General features: G+C 36.4%; 2 protein-coding genes across 2 annotated transcripts; one reads left to right on the top strand and one right to left on the bottom strand.

Moving 5' to 3' along the window:
• The first annotated feature begins 194 nt into the window (after positions 1-194).
• On the top strand, positions 195-15,003 carry LOC112058293 (endoplasmic reticulum transmembrane helix translocase). The gene is made up of 10 exons (XM_024099012.2): positions 195-653; positions 1,498-1,587; positions 2,800-3,006; positions 3,380-5,329; positions 6,149-6,392; positions 7,178-7,374; positions 8,308-8,450; positions 9,310-9,442; positions 10,001-10,144; positions 10,608-15,003. The coding sequence occupies exons 1-10, from the start codon at positions 399-401 to the stop codon at positions 10,716-10,718; spliced, it is 3,474 nt and encodes a 1,157-aa protein (XP_023954780.1). The 5' UTR covers positions 195-398; the 3' UTR covers positions 10,719-15,003.
• A 527-nt stretch (positions 15,004-15,530) lies between these two features.
• LOC112058311 (larval cuticle protein A3A-like) lies at positions 15,531-19,194 on the bottom strand. The gene is made up of 3 exons (XM_024099032.2): positions 19,100-19,194; positions 17,819-17,896; positions 15,531-16,182 (listed from the first exon to the last, which is right to left on the bottom strand). The coding sequence occupies exons 1-3, from the start codon at positions 19,115-19,117 to the stop codon at positions 15,703-15,705; spliced, it is 576 nt and encodes a 191-aa protein (XP_023954800.2). The 5' UTR covers positions 19,118-19,194; the 3' UTR covers positions 15,531-15,702.
• Positions 19,195-19,396: the final 202 nt, after the last annotated feature.

The raw sequence follows: 19,396 nt of genomic DNA, 5'->3' as shown, positions 1-19,396 counted from the left end.
TGCCTCCCTCATTGACATTGCCGGTCGCCTGGATGTATGAACTTTAACTTTAGTCAACTTTTTATTTTTACCGATGCTCACACAGTTGCATGTGCAAGTAACTTGGATTTGTCTCTAGAACATAGACATTGTCATATTAAAAACTAAAATGGCAACATTGATGACTCGTGTCATGTCATGTCATGTCATTTGTCAAAATCAAAAGTTCATTTCGTTTCGTGTCATGTTGGGATTTGGGAAATCCAAGGGTTTTGAATTCGGTTTTATCGAATTAGATTGATATTATTCAATGTAGAAGTGTAATTTTTTATATGAGCGTGACTATGATAAAGTACATTTATTGATATTTTAAAAATATACAAATAATTTGGTTTTGATTGTTAAGTTATCCGTACAAAATGCAAGGATCACTCGATGATTTGGTGCAATATACTCAGCTGTTCAAGCCTGTGGCTACTATTTTACAAGGGACTGTTTTTCCGTTCCTGTTGATTTACCCGATAATATTTTACTGCTGGATATTCGTATATGGATTTGATGAGAACTTCGAAGCTGGCTTCGTAATTGTTGCTGTTGTAGCAACTGTACAAATTCTCATTTGCCTCTGTTGCTATTGGAGCGTTCACATACAATGCTTCCTCTCGTGCTCGCCAGTGAGTGTACCTATTTGTTATTTACCTTTATAATGATGTAGAATACACATACAGTTTAGTATGTATGTAATAAATAAGACTACCTAGCTACACAGTACAGGAAATATTTTGTATGGAATGTATTTACAGGTGCACTCTTAAGTTTTACAGCTTATGATAAACTAAACCTAAAACAATCTCAAAATCTTAACTTACCATTCTTATTAATAATAGGGGTAGTGGTGAAATGCACTAATTTGTCTCTTACTGTTATCATCCTCTAATACTATTCCTGTTTGTCTCTGTTAAATTATATCCTACTCTTTTATATCATTTCACACACTACAACTATCTTTTTTGGTCTTTCTCTTATCTTTCTTTCATCAATAACTAAAATTTTTATGCTACAATTTTTACTACAGTTTGTTTCACTGTTGAAAGTCTGCCTCAATTCACAGTATGTATTATGTGTTTACCAAAAATACACAGTGTCGCTTTGAAGATGGTTTTGCGTGGTGTGTACCAAACCTTATATTGATATGTGTACTCGCCATGTTTATCCTGCTAAATTGGTACCTTACTTATCTGTCACCTGCGAGGGCATCTTTTGCAAATTCACAAAACGCCCTTCCTAATGGAATAGCGTTTTGTGAATTTCTGTGTTACCGGTCTGTAAATTGTTTCATCTGATGAAAAATATGTTGATATATATATATATATATATATATATATGATGTTTTAAAGAAGTTCTTTCTGGCCTAATATTATAGTTAATATGAACGTCATACAGGCTACAGCCATGCTGATATCTGAAAAACTCTTTATGGCTTACAACTTATTTAATGTGGCATTTCATTAATTGCAGGTTAAGGACCCCTTGCATGCAGAAATTGTCAAAGTTGTGCCAACTGCTAATAATGGATTTTCAGAAATAGTAAAGCTTCATCATACTAAGGTAAACAATAACTTTATGCAGGTGCAAGTTGTCTATGAACATAATTATTAGCTGTACAAAATGAAAAATGTTTCAACGAGTCAGATTTCTTTTATTAAAAGAAGGAAGACATCAATTTTATTTAATATATATAATAAGAAAGAAAGCAAGAATATACATTTATTCATATCTACCTACCCTTATGACAGCATTTCTGTCTAATAAAAAAGTACAAGTAGTAAGTTCCTAGTCCCTTAAAAAAAGAAGGGGTGGAACAGCTCAGCATTATATGTAATAAGGGTAGTAATAGTTAACAGATAAAGCAAATTGCCTGCATATAGCAACATTGATCAGTTTAATGGATTTAAAAAATCATCAACAATTTACAACAACAATTTCAACATCTTTTACTCATATTGCAACACTTGGTTGTTGTTTCCAGGTAAGGAATACTTTTTACAATGTGTGCTGTGCTTGACAACCTGTGGAACAGGTGTGGAACCAATGTGGCAAAAAAATTACAGGCTGCCATGCCTTATCAATGAATCACAGAATTGCTATAGGTGTAAAGCCAATGTTCCTATAATTTAGCAGGCAACCATATCTAATAAATCACAGCATTGCTGCTAGGCAGCAGAAATAATTCAAGTCATATAGAGCTATATCTATATCTATCTATACTTTTAATAAAACTATATAATACTATATAAAGACTATAACTATATAAGAATACACTATATTACTACACAGAATACAGAATTGAAATTTTTCATTGGAGGGATTTTTTTTTTTATCTTTGGAACAGTTGTGCTTGGAGGTCCATGCAAGAGGTCTATGTCCAGCAGTGGATGTCCATTGGCTGATAATGATGATGAATGAATGTACAGAATTGGACCTGTTATAGTTTAATAAGTGTAGATAAATCAAACATTATAAATAAACATATCATGAAAAAATATAAATAGAAGGTAAAATAGGGATTGAAAGTTTACATCGGTTTTTACGCGGGCAAAGTCGTGGCTTTTTCTGCTAGTCAATGAGAGACTATTTAAACATTTTTTTTTTATTTTGACAAATATGACCGTACCTCTCTAACTATTTAGATACTTTAATAATAACACATTCTTACTAACTTTGACCAGCAGATGGGAGTCAATCCCGTAACCTCTGTGTTTTATCTATTCCCTTTACTGTGTGCCATTAAGGCTTTAATATGATTGAAGTTTCTTTCAGTCTTTAAAAAAAGGAAGTACAAATCCAGAAGTCTGGTTCACATTTCAAAAAAGTAAGTATGTATATGACTGGAACAAGAAACAGTTTCATACTGTTGTGTTTCCTGACAACAAAAGTTTTGAAGAATATATGGAATCTAAAGGATATGCTGATGATGAATCAATAGATATTGCTGAAAAAGAATATGGCAAAAATGAAATGATTATGGTAAAGTATAGTTTTTATTATATTTATAGAGCTTTTTGCTTACATTGTCTACTCGTTAGAGTACATAGAAACAAGTATATATACTCTGCAAAATTTCATTTAAATGGATCACCAAATATTTTTTTATAAGTTTTGAGTGATGAGCACCTAAATTTTCACATTTAAGATAATTGCTAGGGATTAGAAAGATTAATGAAACATTAAACAGTGATTTTGCAGATATTGTAACTCAAAACCCACTTAGCCTATACTTGGTTCACAGATTCAAATATTCTTTCTTATAAGGACAATATGAAAAATAACAAATCATTGTACCTATATCATAAAACTACCACAAAGTAACAATTATTGTTATTCAATGTTTTTATTGCAGGCTGTACCAGAGTTTATGGAACTATTTAAAGAGAGAGCTACAGCTCCATTTTTCGTTTTCCAAGTATTCTGTGTAGCCCTTTGGTGTTTGGACAAATATTGGTACTATTCTATCTTTACCCTGTTCATGTTGATTATGTTTGAATGCACCCTAGTACAACAGCAATTGAGGAATATGGCTGAGATTAGGAAAATGGGTAACAAACCTTACAACATTAATGTGTACAGAAACAGAAGGTGGCGTCAGATTATGAGTGATCAGTTGTTGCCAGGGGATATAGTGTCTCTGATACGTTCTCTCAGTGACAACTTGGTTCCATGTGACATTGTTCTTCTAAGAGGATCTTGTATAGTGGATGAGTCTATGTTGACTGGTGAGAGTGTCCCACAAATGAAGGAATCCATTGAGAACGCGAAAGATTTGAAACAAAAGTTAGATATCAAAGGAGACGGGAGATTACATTTGTTGTTTGGAGGAACTAAAATAGTCCAACATTCATCGCCCAGTAAAAATGTATCATCTGGTCTCAAAGCTCCAGACAATGGATGTATAGGTTATGTTGTTCGCAATGGTTTTAATACATCACAAGGAAAGCTGTTGAGAACGATTTTGTTTGGCGTCAAACGAGTTACAGCAAACAATCTTGAAACATTCGGGTTTATTATGTTCTTGTTAATATTCGCAATTGCGGCGGCAGCCTACGTGTGGATCAAAGGTTGCGAAGATCCACAAAGGAACAGGTACAAACTATTTTTGGAATGTACCTTAATTTTAACATCAGTCGTACCTCCAGAACTGCCTATAGAATTATCGTTGGCTGTTAATACATCATTGTTGTCTTTGTCTAAGCTAGCTGTATTTTGTACAGAACCCTTTAGAATACCTTTTGCGGGGAAGATTGAAATTTGTTGTTTCGACAAAACGGGTACCTTAACAAGTGACAATTTAGTTGTAGAAGGTGTAGCTGGTATAGGCGAACACACAGATGCTACAGTTATACCTCTGTCGGAAGCTCCGATGGAGACTGTACAAGTGTTGGCATCTTGCCATTCATTAGTGCAACTGGATGACGGGATTGTAGGTGATCCTTTAGAAAAAGCAACTCTAAAGGCGGCCGAATGGAATCTTACCAAAGGAGATGCTGTTGTACCAAAGAAAGGAAAATCTCCTGGCTTAAAAATAGTTCATAGAAATCATTTTTCGAGTGCTCTCAAAAGAATGTCTGTAGTCGCTGGCTATCAGGTTAACGAAAGAGGATTTATAGAGACACATTACATTAGTAGTGTGAAAGGTGCTCCTGAAACTGTGAAAACTATGTTGAAGGAAGTTCCGAGCCATTACGATCACGTGCATTTAACTTTGTCTAGAAGAGGCGCGAGAGTACTAGCTTTAGGTTACCGAAATTTAGGAAAATTATCCTCGCAAGAAGTTAGAGATCTGTCAAGAGAAGATGTCGAGTCTGATTTGACTTTCGTCGGATTCGTCATAATATCATGCCCATTGAAAAGTGATTCGAAAAAAGCGATATCTGAGATCATTCACGCGTCACATTCCGTTGTAATGATAACTGGTGACAATCCCCTGACCGCGTGTCATGTAGCAAAGGAACTGAAGTTTACTCAAAAAAGCGATGTACTTATTTTAAGTGAAATCGAAGATGGATGGCATTGGAAATCTATCAACGAAACTGTAGAACTACCAGTGCAGCCATTTAAAACGCCAAAAGAACTAACTTCTAAGTATGAGCTGTGTATAACTGGAGAAGGCCTTACATATTTGAATACACATCACCGCAAGTTTTTGCTAGCAATCATTCCATACATAAAAGTGTTCGCTAGATTCGCGCCAAAGCAGAAAGAGTTCGTTATAGTTACGCTTAAATCCCTCGGATTCGTGACGCTTATGTGTGGAGATGGAACAAATGATGTTGGTGCTCTAAAACATGCAGATGTAAGTACATACTCTAAAACTAATTTAATTTACATTGATTATACTTATCTCACAACAGTCTGAGAATTTTATATTAAAGTGGCATTATGATGATATTGATTTTCAAGTAGAATCCAATGTAAAGATTTTTGTAGGTTCAAATAAATTTTAGACTCCATTACATGCAAGTTACTTTCAAACATCAGTAAAAAGCAACAAAATCTTCATTGATGGTTATACGAGTACAACAATTTTTGGTCGATATTTTGGATACCTATTGATTTGTGATTTTAGCTGATGTACTGGTAGTTATCGACTTCGGCTTGTGTATTAATTTGTCATAGGATATAAGGCAAATGAGAGCTTTGCAAAAATCGTTGGACGTTTGCAAGCATTAGATTAATAGAAATTATAGGTGGCTTCAATACAAATAATTTAACCTCAAAATAGGTTGAAAGATTGTGATCTGCCTTGAATTACAATTGGTCTTTCTAATTGTCCTAATAATTTCCAATGATTCAGTTCGTTTTATTATAGTGTGAAAGGTACAAAAGAATTTGTTTTTAAAGGAAAAAAATTAATATGAATATGATAGTCTTATATAAAACTATAGTAATATTAAAGCAAATACTCAAAGGCTCAAAAGGCCTAGAACTCAGAGCTGTTAAGCTAGTTTTCGGCGACCTGGGCAGCTTGCTAAGCTTCTGGAGCGAGATCGGCTAGATGGAGTGAATCTGAAGGACCCACGTACAACGGCCAATCACATGGCCAAGTGCGGAAACGGCCCAGAGGGAAGAAGAAGAAGAAGCAGCTAGTTTATCAAAAAAAAATTGTCTACAGGTGGGCGTAGCTATAATAGCCAACGCACCAGAGCGTCCTAAGGAAAGACGGGAAGAGCGCCGCCCTGAAGCCGCCCAGCCGCGCCGGCTGCCGCCCGCCCTCAACGCCCGGGCGGAGGCGCGCGCGGAGGCCATGCGGAGAGCCATGCAAGAATTGGAGGAGGACGACCAGCCGCAGATAGTGCGCTTGGGTGACGCCAGCGTCGCCGCGCCGTTCACCAGCCGCCTCTCCAGCATACTTAGTAGTAAGTGAAACGGAGTTCGGCCGTCCGTCTGTCACCAGGCAATATCTCATGAACGGTGATAGTAAGACGGTTGAAATATCCAAAGATGATGTGTATCTGTTGCTGCTGTATTTACTAGCTACTACTAGCTCTACTGCTGTGTACAAATTCTAAAAAATATAATAAAATATTTACGGGGGCTCTCATACAAGAAACATGATTTTTTTGGCATTTTTATAGATAGGTAATATTATGGAATACTTCGTGCTCGAGCCTGACTCGCACTTGGCCGGTTTTATTTTTTACGGGATGTATTGTGACGATCAATATCCGCGAAACCAAAAATTTCGCTCTCTTTTGATGTGATGCGTCTTTTGAAAAAGAAAAAGAGCTTTGTTTTTAATCTTCAGGGCAATATCCTGCTATGTGTAGCATAACCCAGTAAAGGGACCCAACTCAGCATAATTCTACATAAATAAAAAGAACATGCAGCGCTAGCTGGTTTTGAGGGAGCGATTCGATTAAGCCGCTATTAGGTCCACATTGTTTTTCTCTCGTCACGGAAGATATCGTATCAGTTTTATTATAGACGAAAAATTCATAACCGGCATTTTATTTACTCATCTATACTAATATCATAAAGAGGAAAGATTGATTTAATTCTGTACCTGTATTCCCACAAATTCGGAAACTACGCGGTTGAAACTGTGACTGCTAGTCATAAATAAGTATTTTCGTTATTTCAATGTTTTTACACGCATGAAGTTCGTTCGTTAGTCATAAACAGTGTCATATTTTTATTCCAGTATGCCACATCATCAAGCAGGGTCGTTGCACACTAGTGACCACCCTCCAAATGTTCAAGATTTTGGCTCTCAACGCTCTGATATTAGCGTACAGCCAGTCAGTGTTGTACCTGGACGGCATCAAGTTCAGTGACACGCAAGCCACGCTCCAGAGTTTGCTCTTAGCCTCATGTTTCCTCTTTATATCCAGGTCTAAGGTAACTATTGGTTTTTTGTTAACTCCTATATGATCAATTGAACATAGATTACAACAACATTTCACATTTGACGTACATAGTGTATGCTGAAGCCATACTCAATGATGACTGTTTACCAACAAAAAAAATTAGAAATGAAGTTAGTAAACGCATGTCATTTGTTAACTTATTTATTTTAAATTATTATTGTATTCCTTTCTCATAAAATGTTATTTAAAATATTTTCATTAATTTAAGATAATGTTAATTATAATTATTATTAGTAGGTGTGAAATGACTCGAGATTTATACCCTCATTTTTAATTTGTTTGTTGGTAAACAGTACACATTGAATATGCCTTGAGTATAGGTTATATAAGGCGGAGGACTGAGAATGACACTGAGTGAGTAAATACTTTACGCGGCAAATCACGCTTTAATAGCAGCACATCTGATAATGATGGACAAACTATTAGTTTTTACTTAATAAATATAAGCGCACTGTGAACCGAGAACATAAATTAGTCATCAAATAAATGACTACATACACTGTATTAATTACTAGCAACAACCGTAATATTGGCTCTCCCGCACTATTTAAATGCTTTTAAAATAGTCGAAAATTAAACATTTTCATAACCGTTCGCTGACTGAGTGCGATGAAAATGGCTCTTACTAAGCCTCCTCCTTTGACTCAGAGATATAATCTAGATTTTGTACAATTCTAGAATTATACAAAATCTACATTGATATCCTATAGCTTGGCAAGTTCGTTGATGGCCTGGTGAAATTGTCCGCGCGGGGCATCGCTACCCCCCTCCTGGCCCGCGCGGACCATTGGGAGTGTTACGAACGAATTTGCCAAGCTATAGTTCTATTTGTATTAGTGATCTATGTGGGAGAGGTTATGAGACAAAGACCTAGTTAGTTATCATGCCCTTGTATTAATTTCAGCCACTAACGAAGCTATCGAAGCAGCGCCCTCTGCCGAACATATTCAACGTGTACACGATAATGACAGTGCTCACGCAGTTTGCGGTGCACTTCGTGTGTCTGGTGTATCTAGTCCGTGAAGCTACTCTACGGTCGCCGGAAAGGTGAGACATTTTGTATTGTGTGTCCGAAAAAATCGTAGAAATCACATGTAGCTCTCATTTTTAGGATTCCGTAGTCCACAAGGAAGGTTTGTCCGAGGCTTAGCGCAGAGACTATTACTACTAGAAAGCTGGCAATTAGCATGAGTATGTACGTCATTATAAATTTGAACAGTCATAAAATAAAATCTTAAAAAAATATTTTTAGGGTGGTGTACATGTAAAATGAGGATAACATTTTTTTTTACTCGTTTATTTCATAGTGCGGGATATCGTTGGATAGGTCTTTGAATCATGGATGTGAGGAGTCTTCTACCAATATTTTTTTGATTTAGGGATCCATTTGTAAAATATTATGCTTTTAATAGCTAATTTTTGTTAGAGTCAAGCGTCCCCACCCTCTATTGCCTAAACGGTTGTTTATGGATACGTGAAAAATTCACGAGAGTAGGATATATAATGAAATGACCAGGAAAACTATTACAGCTAAGTAGCAATTGCTATTTATAGAGTAATAGTCGACCAACTTAAAAAACAGTTTTTTAAGTTACTCTATGTATGCAATTTTTGATTTCGAGTCTGTTAAAACTAGAAAGATGAAAGTTATGTGGGACAAATTATGTCTATAAAGTAGTAAAAACATTCATTTTTGGGGATCCTTCCCTACATCCAAAGTGCGGATGAATTTTTTTATCGTCTATCCCATGGTGTGGGGTATCGTTATCTGTATTTTTGTGCATTATATAAGGGAAGGAAACTTAATCTACAGAACCCTACCCCTGGCCCGATACACACTTGGCTGGTTTTTTATTTTCATTGATTTGCATTTTAACTCTAAAATATATTTTTTTTATTTGAACAGAGATACCACGCCAAAGTTAGATATGGATTTAGCCGAAGACGAAGAGCGCGTATTCACACCCGATCTACTGAACAGTACCGTCTATATCATTTCAATGGCGCTTCAAGTTTCAACATTCGCCATCAATTACAGGGTAATATTACTTACTGTTCTTCATAAGCATACATAATTTGAAAATATACTGAGTAGAAGTAGCCGTTATTTCGCGAAAATTAAATTTATTAATAATGAAGATAGATGATGTATTTTGCAAGCGGTTATAAAGTGTTATACTCATAAAATATAATAATATAATTATTTAGTATAGTAGTAGTTTATTTAGTTTAGTATAGTCTTAGTTTTTTTTTTGTATTTTTAACAATGTTAATAAAATACTAAAAAGTCCCAAGAATCACTGCCTTCTGTATTTGACCCTTAATCCAGCAGTTAAGCGAAAACTTCTTAAAATTTATAATTTATTATTCGCTCATTTAGAAATTATGTTTGTACAAACTAATCTAGACTAAACACACAGGTTTTGATGATAGCAGTCAAGTGCTATGAGTTTAAACTCAAATTAAATTAAAAAAATACTATGGAACTTTGACATGAAAGACGAAATATAAAAATGAACAAAAATCTGGCCTATGAAAAGATTTAAATTTTCGTTTTCGTTTCCTGGAGCTTACGTTATATATTGGATTATTTACAGGGAGAGCCATTTATGGAGGGTTTGAAGGACAACAAGCCGTTGTTGTTCAGTATACTGTTGTCGGGCGGCACCGTGCTCGCGCTGGCCACGGGCGTGGTGCCCGACCTCACCAGTGCCTTCGAGATAGTTTACTTCCCGCCTGATGTGAGTATAGTGTTGTTGTTCAGTATACTGTTGTCGGGCAGCAGATATAGAAAATGTGTCATATTGAAGATAATAAAAATAGCTGACTTATTGGTGAACCATACATTAGCTGGCAAGTACACAAAGACGTAAAAAAAAAACTGTTCTTCCCTAATGTTTGATTTGATTGATCATTTTCGACCATTGTTTTTCAGTCAACATACCCACTACAAGGCCTTACCTCCTTATAAGGAGAGTGAGCTGTTTAAAATATGCTCTATAACTTTTTTTTTAAAAGAATATTAGCTATATTTTTATAATATGACCAATATTGCCATTTCCTCCAACTAGTCGGGAAAGACTGCTAGGAGTGGGTACGACAATAAACCAATAGAGTGAGGATTGAACCACCACACTCCGGTGATGAGTCCAACCGCTCTCACCGTTGAGCTATTCTGGCTTTACTACTATAACTTTGTTACAGTATCGGGTGATAGTAGTGCAAGTGCTGATAGCGGACATGCTGTTCGCGTACCTCGTGGACCGCGCCTGCCTGTGGCTGTTCGGCGACGCGCGCGCCAACAGCGTCTCGTAGCGGCGGCACGTACGCTTCGCGCCGCAACACCTGCCGCCGCGCCGCCGCACGCGCCGCTAGCGCGCCCGCGCCCGCGCCCGCTCGTGATACTGCCTCCCTTACATCAGACATTCATTGATTGTAATGAAATAAGTGAACTGCTCGACTCATCATGATACTGCCACATCATCATTAACTGCTGGACATGGGCTTCTTGTATGGACTTCCGAACAAAACTGTTTCGAGCTGCCAGCATCCTTTGGCTCCCCTGCTACTGCCTTCTTTACATCAAACTTTACGTAACTCTCGTAATTGTATGTATCAATCAAATATTACTAATAAGGATGCACATATAACGTACATTTAACGTAAATTTAAATGAATAAATTGTCTACGTGATTGCTTCCGACAGATAGGGTTCTGTAGCCAAATTAAACATAAATTCTCTTTCTCTTCAAAAAGTAAAAAAAAATATGGGAATGATATACCCTATAGACATGTTGTCGATAACTAAAATTAAAGTTTTCGAAGCGCTAGCTCAAGACAGACATTATATTCGTTCGCTGGCTATAAACTAAGTCATGATGAATATCGAGCCGTTTAGTCATTTCATTAAGAGAGAAATCATTAATAATTCGAAAATAGAGATCGACATTTTTTTTCGTTATGATGATTAAAATCAAAACATGGTAATGAAGTTGGAAATTATAAGCGTTCTGTATCGCTATGATGTAACGATGTTTCTATAACTTAACACTTAGTTTACAGTTTCGTTTATATCTCTCTTTATTTATTGTATCGTGTTAGACAGAGAGCCAGAGAGTAATTCGAGACTCACACTGTCGAGTTATAAAAACATCGCGACAGATGCCGATATGATGGAAATTGTAATTGTTCTGATTGTACACACCATTAATCATCTCAACCGATGGACTTAAGGTATTTTATGCTAGAACCACACGCTTGCCATCTCAGACCATTTATAGAAGGAACCCAAATTCACAAACAAAATCGAGCATAGTTTATATATATCTTATACTGTACTAGAAGTTTTTGCGCGTTTATTACGCCATTCAACTACCCAAAAGAGGTATTTAACACGATTTAAACTATGATACTAAAGAGACAGTTTATAAAATCGCATTAGATCGTTGATCATGTACTTTGACATAGAAGTAACGTCTAGCGAGGCAGGTCCTTATGATAATTAGTCTGAGCTATCGAATTAGTTTGTGTGGCACAATAACGTACGTTTTTGTCTGAATATTGGGCGACTGGTGGTGGTGGTGGTGGGAAGGTGATAATTAATTTTAACATCTATAATCTTTGGCGTATTTTTCGTTTTCCTTTCTTGTTTTTTTTTTTATTTTTAACAGAAATGTCACCGCCGACACCAACTCGACGTCAAAAAGGTTCCTAAGCATGTAAATGATGTTTGATTTCCAAAATCAAGCCAATCGTTTTTAAAGGATTTTGGAATGTCATGCGTGTGGTTCCGCTTCTAACCTTTCTGCTACAAAAAACTTAAACGCTTGTAATTTATTCGCAATTTTTTGAATCATGCCAAAATTGTTTAAATATTATTAGATAATACTACATTATGATATAATTGCTGTGAGTTGAAAATTACAGCCTAGGCGATATTGATAGCCCGAGCCGTAGGCGAGAGCTAGCAAGAAAGCAGAGGCTGTAATTATCAAAGCGCACGTATGTCATACGACGTTTTATAACATATTTGCAAGAAAACACACTTTCTATAAATGTATTTAATGTCATTACGATATTCAAATTGGTGAAATAAGAGACCCTTTACGAACAAATGTGTTATAAAATATTTTGTGGAACATTGATTGAAAGAAAATAGGAAGAATTAGCTAATTACATTTAAAATTATTATTTTTTTTTTATATTTATAACTAAAACAAAAATTGTTAATTTGGCTGCATTATTGTTATAGGGAGTGTCTGTACTTTATGAAAAATCATAATCCAAGTACAAAATATATAAAAGTACAGTTTAAACAAAGAAGTATTTTGTCATTGTTAGTAGTAGTTGAGTCTCCGTTTTAACAATCTATGACCAACGATTGGAAGTGATACTGGTTTGCTTATTCACAATCACTAGAGCAGAAAGTGACCATTTGCAGTCTGATATTACTTTTAGTATGAACACAGATTTAATAGCTTATTTATTATAATTTGATATCAGTTCACAGTTCTTCATCAACTTTAGGTCAGCCACTAACCATCCATTAAGTTCATGAGTTTGCAGGACATCCAATAAAGGTCGGTTTATATAGTCTACAGTGTTTATTAACGTATTTATATAGTAACGCGGCCGCGCAGACATTGACAGACATGGGCCGCGCCCGGCCAGAATTCGCGGAAAGAATATTTTGTCTGTGCGGTTCATGTCTGTAGAGTTCTTTCTGAACTAAAATTGCCAGCGCCTTACACATATGACAATAGACCGCCATTACCAAATGACAATGAGCGCCAATAAGACATTAGCGCCGCGTTTGGGGGATTTCTTTCATGAAAAGTACTTTAGGGACACTCCCTAGCTACCTGCTGGGCAGTGTGAATAGACGGTGTCTGTGGGTGTCTGCCACGCTACTTGTCTGTGACACACTTTGTAAATATAAACGGACCTTAAAACTGATCGTGTGTCGTTCGCGATCTGCAGGATGTCATGAACATCGCGACATACACACAATCAGTTTTATCGGATATCTTTCCGTTAGCGCTGCAAACTCATGAACTTATTGGACGGTCAGTGGCTGACATTAGATGAATCATGTAAGTGAGCAGTAGTCTGCGGGTGCTGCCTGCCGGCCGGCGCCATTTTGTTCAACTATTGTGACGCGATGTACGGACGTACGTTGAAGTATTCTAAGGTCTATCATTGGCGTATTTTCTCGTAAAATTAACTGTATTGTTCTCGTGATAAATGTCTATTTATATATATATGTAAAAACGCTGTATATGTCATTGATGTTCATTGATTTAGTTTTATATAGTCGATTGGTTAGCTCGTTAGATCCATTATTGAATGACAGTTTTAATGTTAAAACTTTTTTTTAATGAAATACATAAAATTGTCATTTAGTAAATATTTTTATAATAAATGGAATAAACTAAAAGGTATAAGCTAGACTGTAAAAGATGTTTTTAGTTACTTTGCATAGTTCAAAAATTGTTTGGAATTTTCAAGCGACCATTGTACATTCCAGTGTACTTTCATTTATGTAATCTTTGCAAAAATCGCTGAATATCTTCGAACTCGAATAAATAATACTACTGCCGGATTAATTATGTATAATATAAAAATATGCCATCAAGTATTTTTTGGGCTGTGATCTGCCTGTGGTGTGATATTGTCCATAGAGAATTGTATTCTACAAAAATATTTACTCGTAAAATACTAAATCTAAGGCCACGCTGGCGTGAGGCGTTTTTCAAAACAGAGCTTATGTTGACATGATTGTACTTGTTTGTGCCTCACTAGCTTCTTCATTTTATCGATTAAAAAAACATCAAGCAATTGTATACAAATCTACTTAATAAAACAAAAGTAATTCTCCAAGCTAAATAAGCATCTAGTATAACATAATGTTTGGAAACAAATATTTTCTTTATTTAACGCATATAAACGCGAACACATAGTACCTAGCTATTGTCTGGCAAGTTCATTGATGACACTCTCATGATATGCGGGCGACGGGCTGGTCGTTAGTTTCATACATCGCTACACATCCCCCGGCCCGCGCGAATCATTGGGAGTGTTACGAAGTTGCCAAGCTATAGCTAACCAATCGTGGATATGCGCTGGTTTCTTAAGCCCGTCCCAGCGTGGCTTTAGCCTAATGGCCGCTCTACATTCACGTGCGAATCGCGCGCGAATCCTCCGCAAAACAGAAGTAACTTCACCTATTTTTCGCGATGTCGATGTTTTGTTGTTCACCGATTTTTGTCGGTTTTATACAAAGGAACGCGGCAAGTGTGGAACAAATGGCAGTTCTTGTCGCTCGCGCAGGGATTCGCACAAAAATCTGGGGCGGCTTTAGGTACCTACTCGTAAAAGTAGGAAATGGATAAAAGCGATTCGAGGATACGTCGTGTGTAAATGTTAGCATTGTTCTGTCTCATCGGTTTAGATTGTTGTCGTGTTCAGTGTCAGTACGTGAGTTGTGGGTGCCGTGTGTGGAGACTTTATAGCTCAAAATATGTGCATTTAAAGATGTAAATGTGTCAGTATCAGTGAATATGTATTTTATTTATATGAAAAATAAATGTGTAGTAAAGTTTTTTGCTGTTTAACTTAATTTCATTTTTTTGTGAATTTGGGTTTGATTGCATCATTAACCTCATCATCATTTCTATTTTCGATGACACTAATCTAAAAGAGTGATGTAAGCTAATTTCACAAAACTAATTCAGGAAATTCAAAAAATACCTATACTAGAGCCGTTCTTAATGAGTACTGTTTACCAATAAACAAATTATAAATGAGGGTATAAATCACTAGTCATTTCACACCTACTAATAATTATAATGCATTTGTCCTTAACTTTATGGAAATTAATTTGTTTAATAACCTTAAAACAATTAGATATTGTTAGACATTTTTCATAACATTTTATAAACAAACCATACATAATTTAAAATAAATAAGTTATGAAATTTGCATTTTCTACCTTCATTTCTAATTTCTTTGCTGGTAAACAGTACTCATCAAGAGAGGATGTACTTTACTAAGGTGTGTTGGGAGGGTTGGAGGGAGGGAGAGAGTTGGAAATTTTTCCTGAAAAATGTAATATAATAAAAAGACAAATTTGGAGCACTTATTTCAATTTAATTTGCTAGGTTTTATTACCTAATAAACTAACAATTCTTAAGTCTTACATAGGCACTATAAGAATTCTCGTGACCGAACAAGTTGAAAGGAAAAAAGGCAACATGTTCAGACGTGAAGTACTATAATACTATTTACATAGACTCAGAATTTAGTGTTTCCATCCTCCGTGGCCGAGACTGAGACCGAGACCTAGATCTCCTAGATTGCCGAGGTCCCATGATCCCAGTCCCCAGCCTTTGCCCAAGTTGTTGCCCCAGCTGTTGCCCCAAGCGTTGCCCCAACCTCCGTTGATGAGACCTGCGGAGTAGACAGGCTCTGCGATTTTGGCGACCGGAGCGATGATTGGTGCTGCAATTTCTTCAACGACTGGTGCAGTGACGATTTGTTTGGCGACCACTGGTGCTAGCTGCAGCGTCTGCGGATGGGCGGCGCCTCCGATCCGCTTGACGATGGCATTGAACCCGCGGGCCGCGTCGGCGGTGTACTCGACCACTCGCAAGGTGCCGTCGGGTTCGGTGAGGGAGTAAGAGCCCTTGACGGCATCGCCGTCTCTCACTTCGGATTGGGCCTTGTTGTCTCCCGTGGATGGGTCATTTACGGCGTAGTTGAATTCATAACGTGGGACAGCCTGTTTAACAATAATTTACTAAATAAGTACAAAACCAGTAATGATAGCCACCCACCGTACGACAAACCTACATGCCTGCAGCGCTAACTGTTCGACATCTGATAAAACAGAGTGCCTAATGGGGGTTTTCAATATTTTCATACTGTTACTATCGCGTTGACGTAAACGTGAATTTATATGGAATTGAAACAGTTGTGCCAAGAGATGGCGCTGTTTCAATTCCTTAGAAATTCGCGTTTACGTTAACGCAATAGTATCAGTATGAAACTGCCACTAGGCCTTCTGATCGTGTGTTGGATGCAATGTGCATGACATCATGGAGATCGCCACCAACACGATCAGATAACCGTTGGGGTCCAAGGTGCTAGAATGGCGACCCCGCACCGGAAAGCGCAGTGTTGGTCGACCCCCCACTAGGTGGACCGAGGATATTAAGCAGGTTGCAGGGAGCCACTAGATGTGTGCGGCTCGAGACTGTTGTCCTTGGAAGTCCATGCAAGAGGCCTATGTCCAGCAGTGGACGTCTATCGGCTGATGATGATCATAATTAAAAAAAGACACGAATCACCGACAGCCGACTAATCAGTACAGTAACTACGTAGTATTTAAAAAATAAATAAAAACGCGGTGCAATCGTGTGCAAGTAACAACCTAGATAATTCTTATTTTACTTACAACAAAGTAACGAATTGCTAATAACAAGTTAATAAACTAATTACTAACCCACTTTTAGCACAATACGAAATGTTACACTAGTATGTACCTAGTTATATGTATTATGTATCAACTACCAACTTAGGTGGCAATAGCCGTGAGAAATTTTTGGAGCTTAATCTCACCGCGCTGTTCAGATTGAGTTGGCGGGCTTAGTCATATCACACTCATAATTATGTTGATAATAATGACATGGGCTGGTTTAACGTGCTCTCCGAGATACGGAAACACCACTAACTTACCAACTCGGATATGCTACTGAGAATTTCTTTGAAAAAAGTCTCAATATTAGCCCAATCTACACTCTCAACATCAATCTATAGTCTCAAACCCATTACCTACCTCATAAATCGAAGCCTTATTTAAGCACTGTTAAAATGAAACAGTTATGTTTTCTGTGACAGTTTCTTCAATATCAACCCATATTCGGCTCACTGCTGAGCTCGAGTCTCCTCTCAGAATGAGAGAGGGGTTAGGCCAAATAGCTCACTACGCGGGCCCAATGCGGATTGGCAGACTTCACACACGCAGAGAATTAAGAAAATCTCAGGTATGCAGGTTCATTCACGATGTTTTTCCTTCACCGTTTGAGACACGCGATATTTAATTTTTTTAAATGTACAACTGAAGGTGCAGAGGTCACATTCACTAGGCTGTCACGGCTCTCTATCTCTATCTATAGACTTAAATTATGATCCATAATATTAGAAATGCGAAGTAAGTCTATCTATTTGTCTCTCTGATTATACCTTTTCACAAATCCGATTTGGATGAAATTTAGTATGGTATAGAGATAAATTGGACCTTAGGAGCAGAACATAGGCTACTTTTTATAGGTAAAATCTATGGTTGGTTATTTTTCAATTTTTCTCGCGAACGGAGTCGTGTGTTTCTGTTAAATAATAAATGAACGTGTGCTTACATAACTGTCCACTGCGACTACACCAAGTCCTCCGTAGCCGGACGGAGCGGCGGCTGCGGCTCCGAAGAGACATGCAATCTGAATAAATACAAACAATTTCATTTAGGCAGTGGTGGATTTACCAGTAGGCTAGGGTGGTAGATTTTAGTGGCGGTAAATTTGATCTAAAAACTTTATCTACAGAAATAAAGAAAACGAGTCTTGGAAATGTAAAAATATTTTTTTTTATTATTTGATGTAAATTATACTCGTATTAGGAGGTTAATAAACGTCTATACTATCTAAACAAATGTTACATTTGATTTTAATATTTTATTTCTACTGTACAGTCATATTAAATTAAAAAAAAAATAAAAGTTGCAATCTTACAATTTTAAGTATTTGTATTGATTGCGAGCTAGTTCAGTAGAGGCTGCAAAAAATTAGCAGCCTAGCGTTAAATTTGTAAATCCGCCACTGCTATTAAGTACTTTATACTTTAGCTTTACATTATTACGTTCCTATATCGTATTGTTTAATTGATTGAGTAATGATTTTTCTCATTAAACTGTCACGTCTTTGAAAAACCTACCTGTAAGCTACCTCTATTTATATTTTTAAACCACGGTTATACAATAGATAAAACAAAATTGCCAATGCTACTTGATTCTTTCAAGTTTCACTATTACACAATAAATTTTTAAATTTTTATTTAATATTTAATAGGTACTTAAAAAAAATATTATTTGAGTCCGCTCTAGCGGGGATACGTCCGTGTTTAGCGGCCCCGCGGTGCTTTATTTTCAATATTTTAAATAAAAACTATCATTGAACAATAGATGCAATTAATTGGAAATTTTCTCCCCTTTAAGAAAATTGCTGTTATTTTTTTTCTATTTTGTTATGTTATAAACACATTTTTTATTAACACCAATCGTTTTTGAGTTATTTCAATAAATATAGATATTTATTTAAATTATGCTTATAACTTTCTCAATTACTTTTCAATTAATGTGCGAGTTTGACATTTTTACACATTTTTCTTAACGTCATGAAGAGTCCGTTGGGCTATCTTAAGTACCTATTTTAATTGCAGTATCAAGATATGAACACTTTTTTGAAGATGTCTAGATTCTGAATTCTTAGTCAACTAAATTCGTTTTATTCGGCGGTATTCTTTTATGTTATTTGTTCACGTCCTACAATAATCCTTTTTATCCTAGGTACCTATATTTAAGAATGAATCACTTTATAGTTAAATTAATTTTCACGGAATCTCCAATCATTCACAGTCCGACTCACCGCAACAAATGAAAACATTTTCACGTTTTAAATTTCTTCAACTACGCACGCAGTGAAATAAGTTGCTTTGATATTTGATAATTAAGTGTAACGACGATCGGTTTTATACTCGCCTCACCCGTGGCTGGTGTAATTCTTGTTTATCCTTCAGTTTTTCACGCTCATTGGGTATTCGTAGACAGCTATTTCTGCCTTTTTTCGTAATGTCATAAAATTGGTGCTAATTAATCCGTAGGTAATTGTTAGTCAAATCATCATACGCTATCACGTTTCATCAGATACCAGTTTAGCTGAATC

Source organism: Bicyclus anynana, chromosome 3 (genome assembly GCF_947172395.1).
Source record: "Bicyclus anynana chromosome 3, ilBicAnyn1.1, whole genome shotgun sequence".
Taxonomy (NCBI): Eukaryota; Metazoa; Arthropoda; class Insecta; order Lepidoptera; family Nymphalidae; genus Bicyclus; species Bicyclus anynana.
This window is presented reverse-complemented; position numbering and strand designations above follow the sequence as displayed.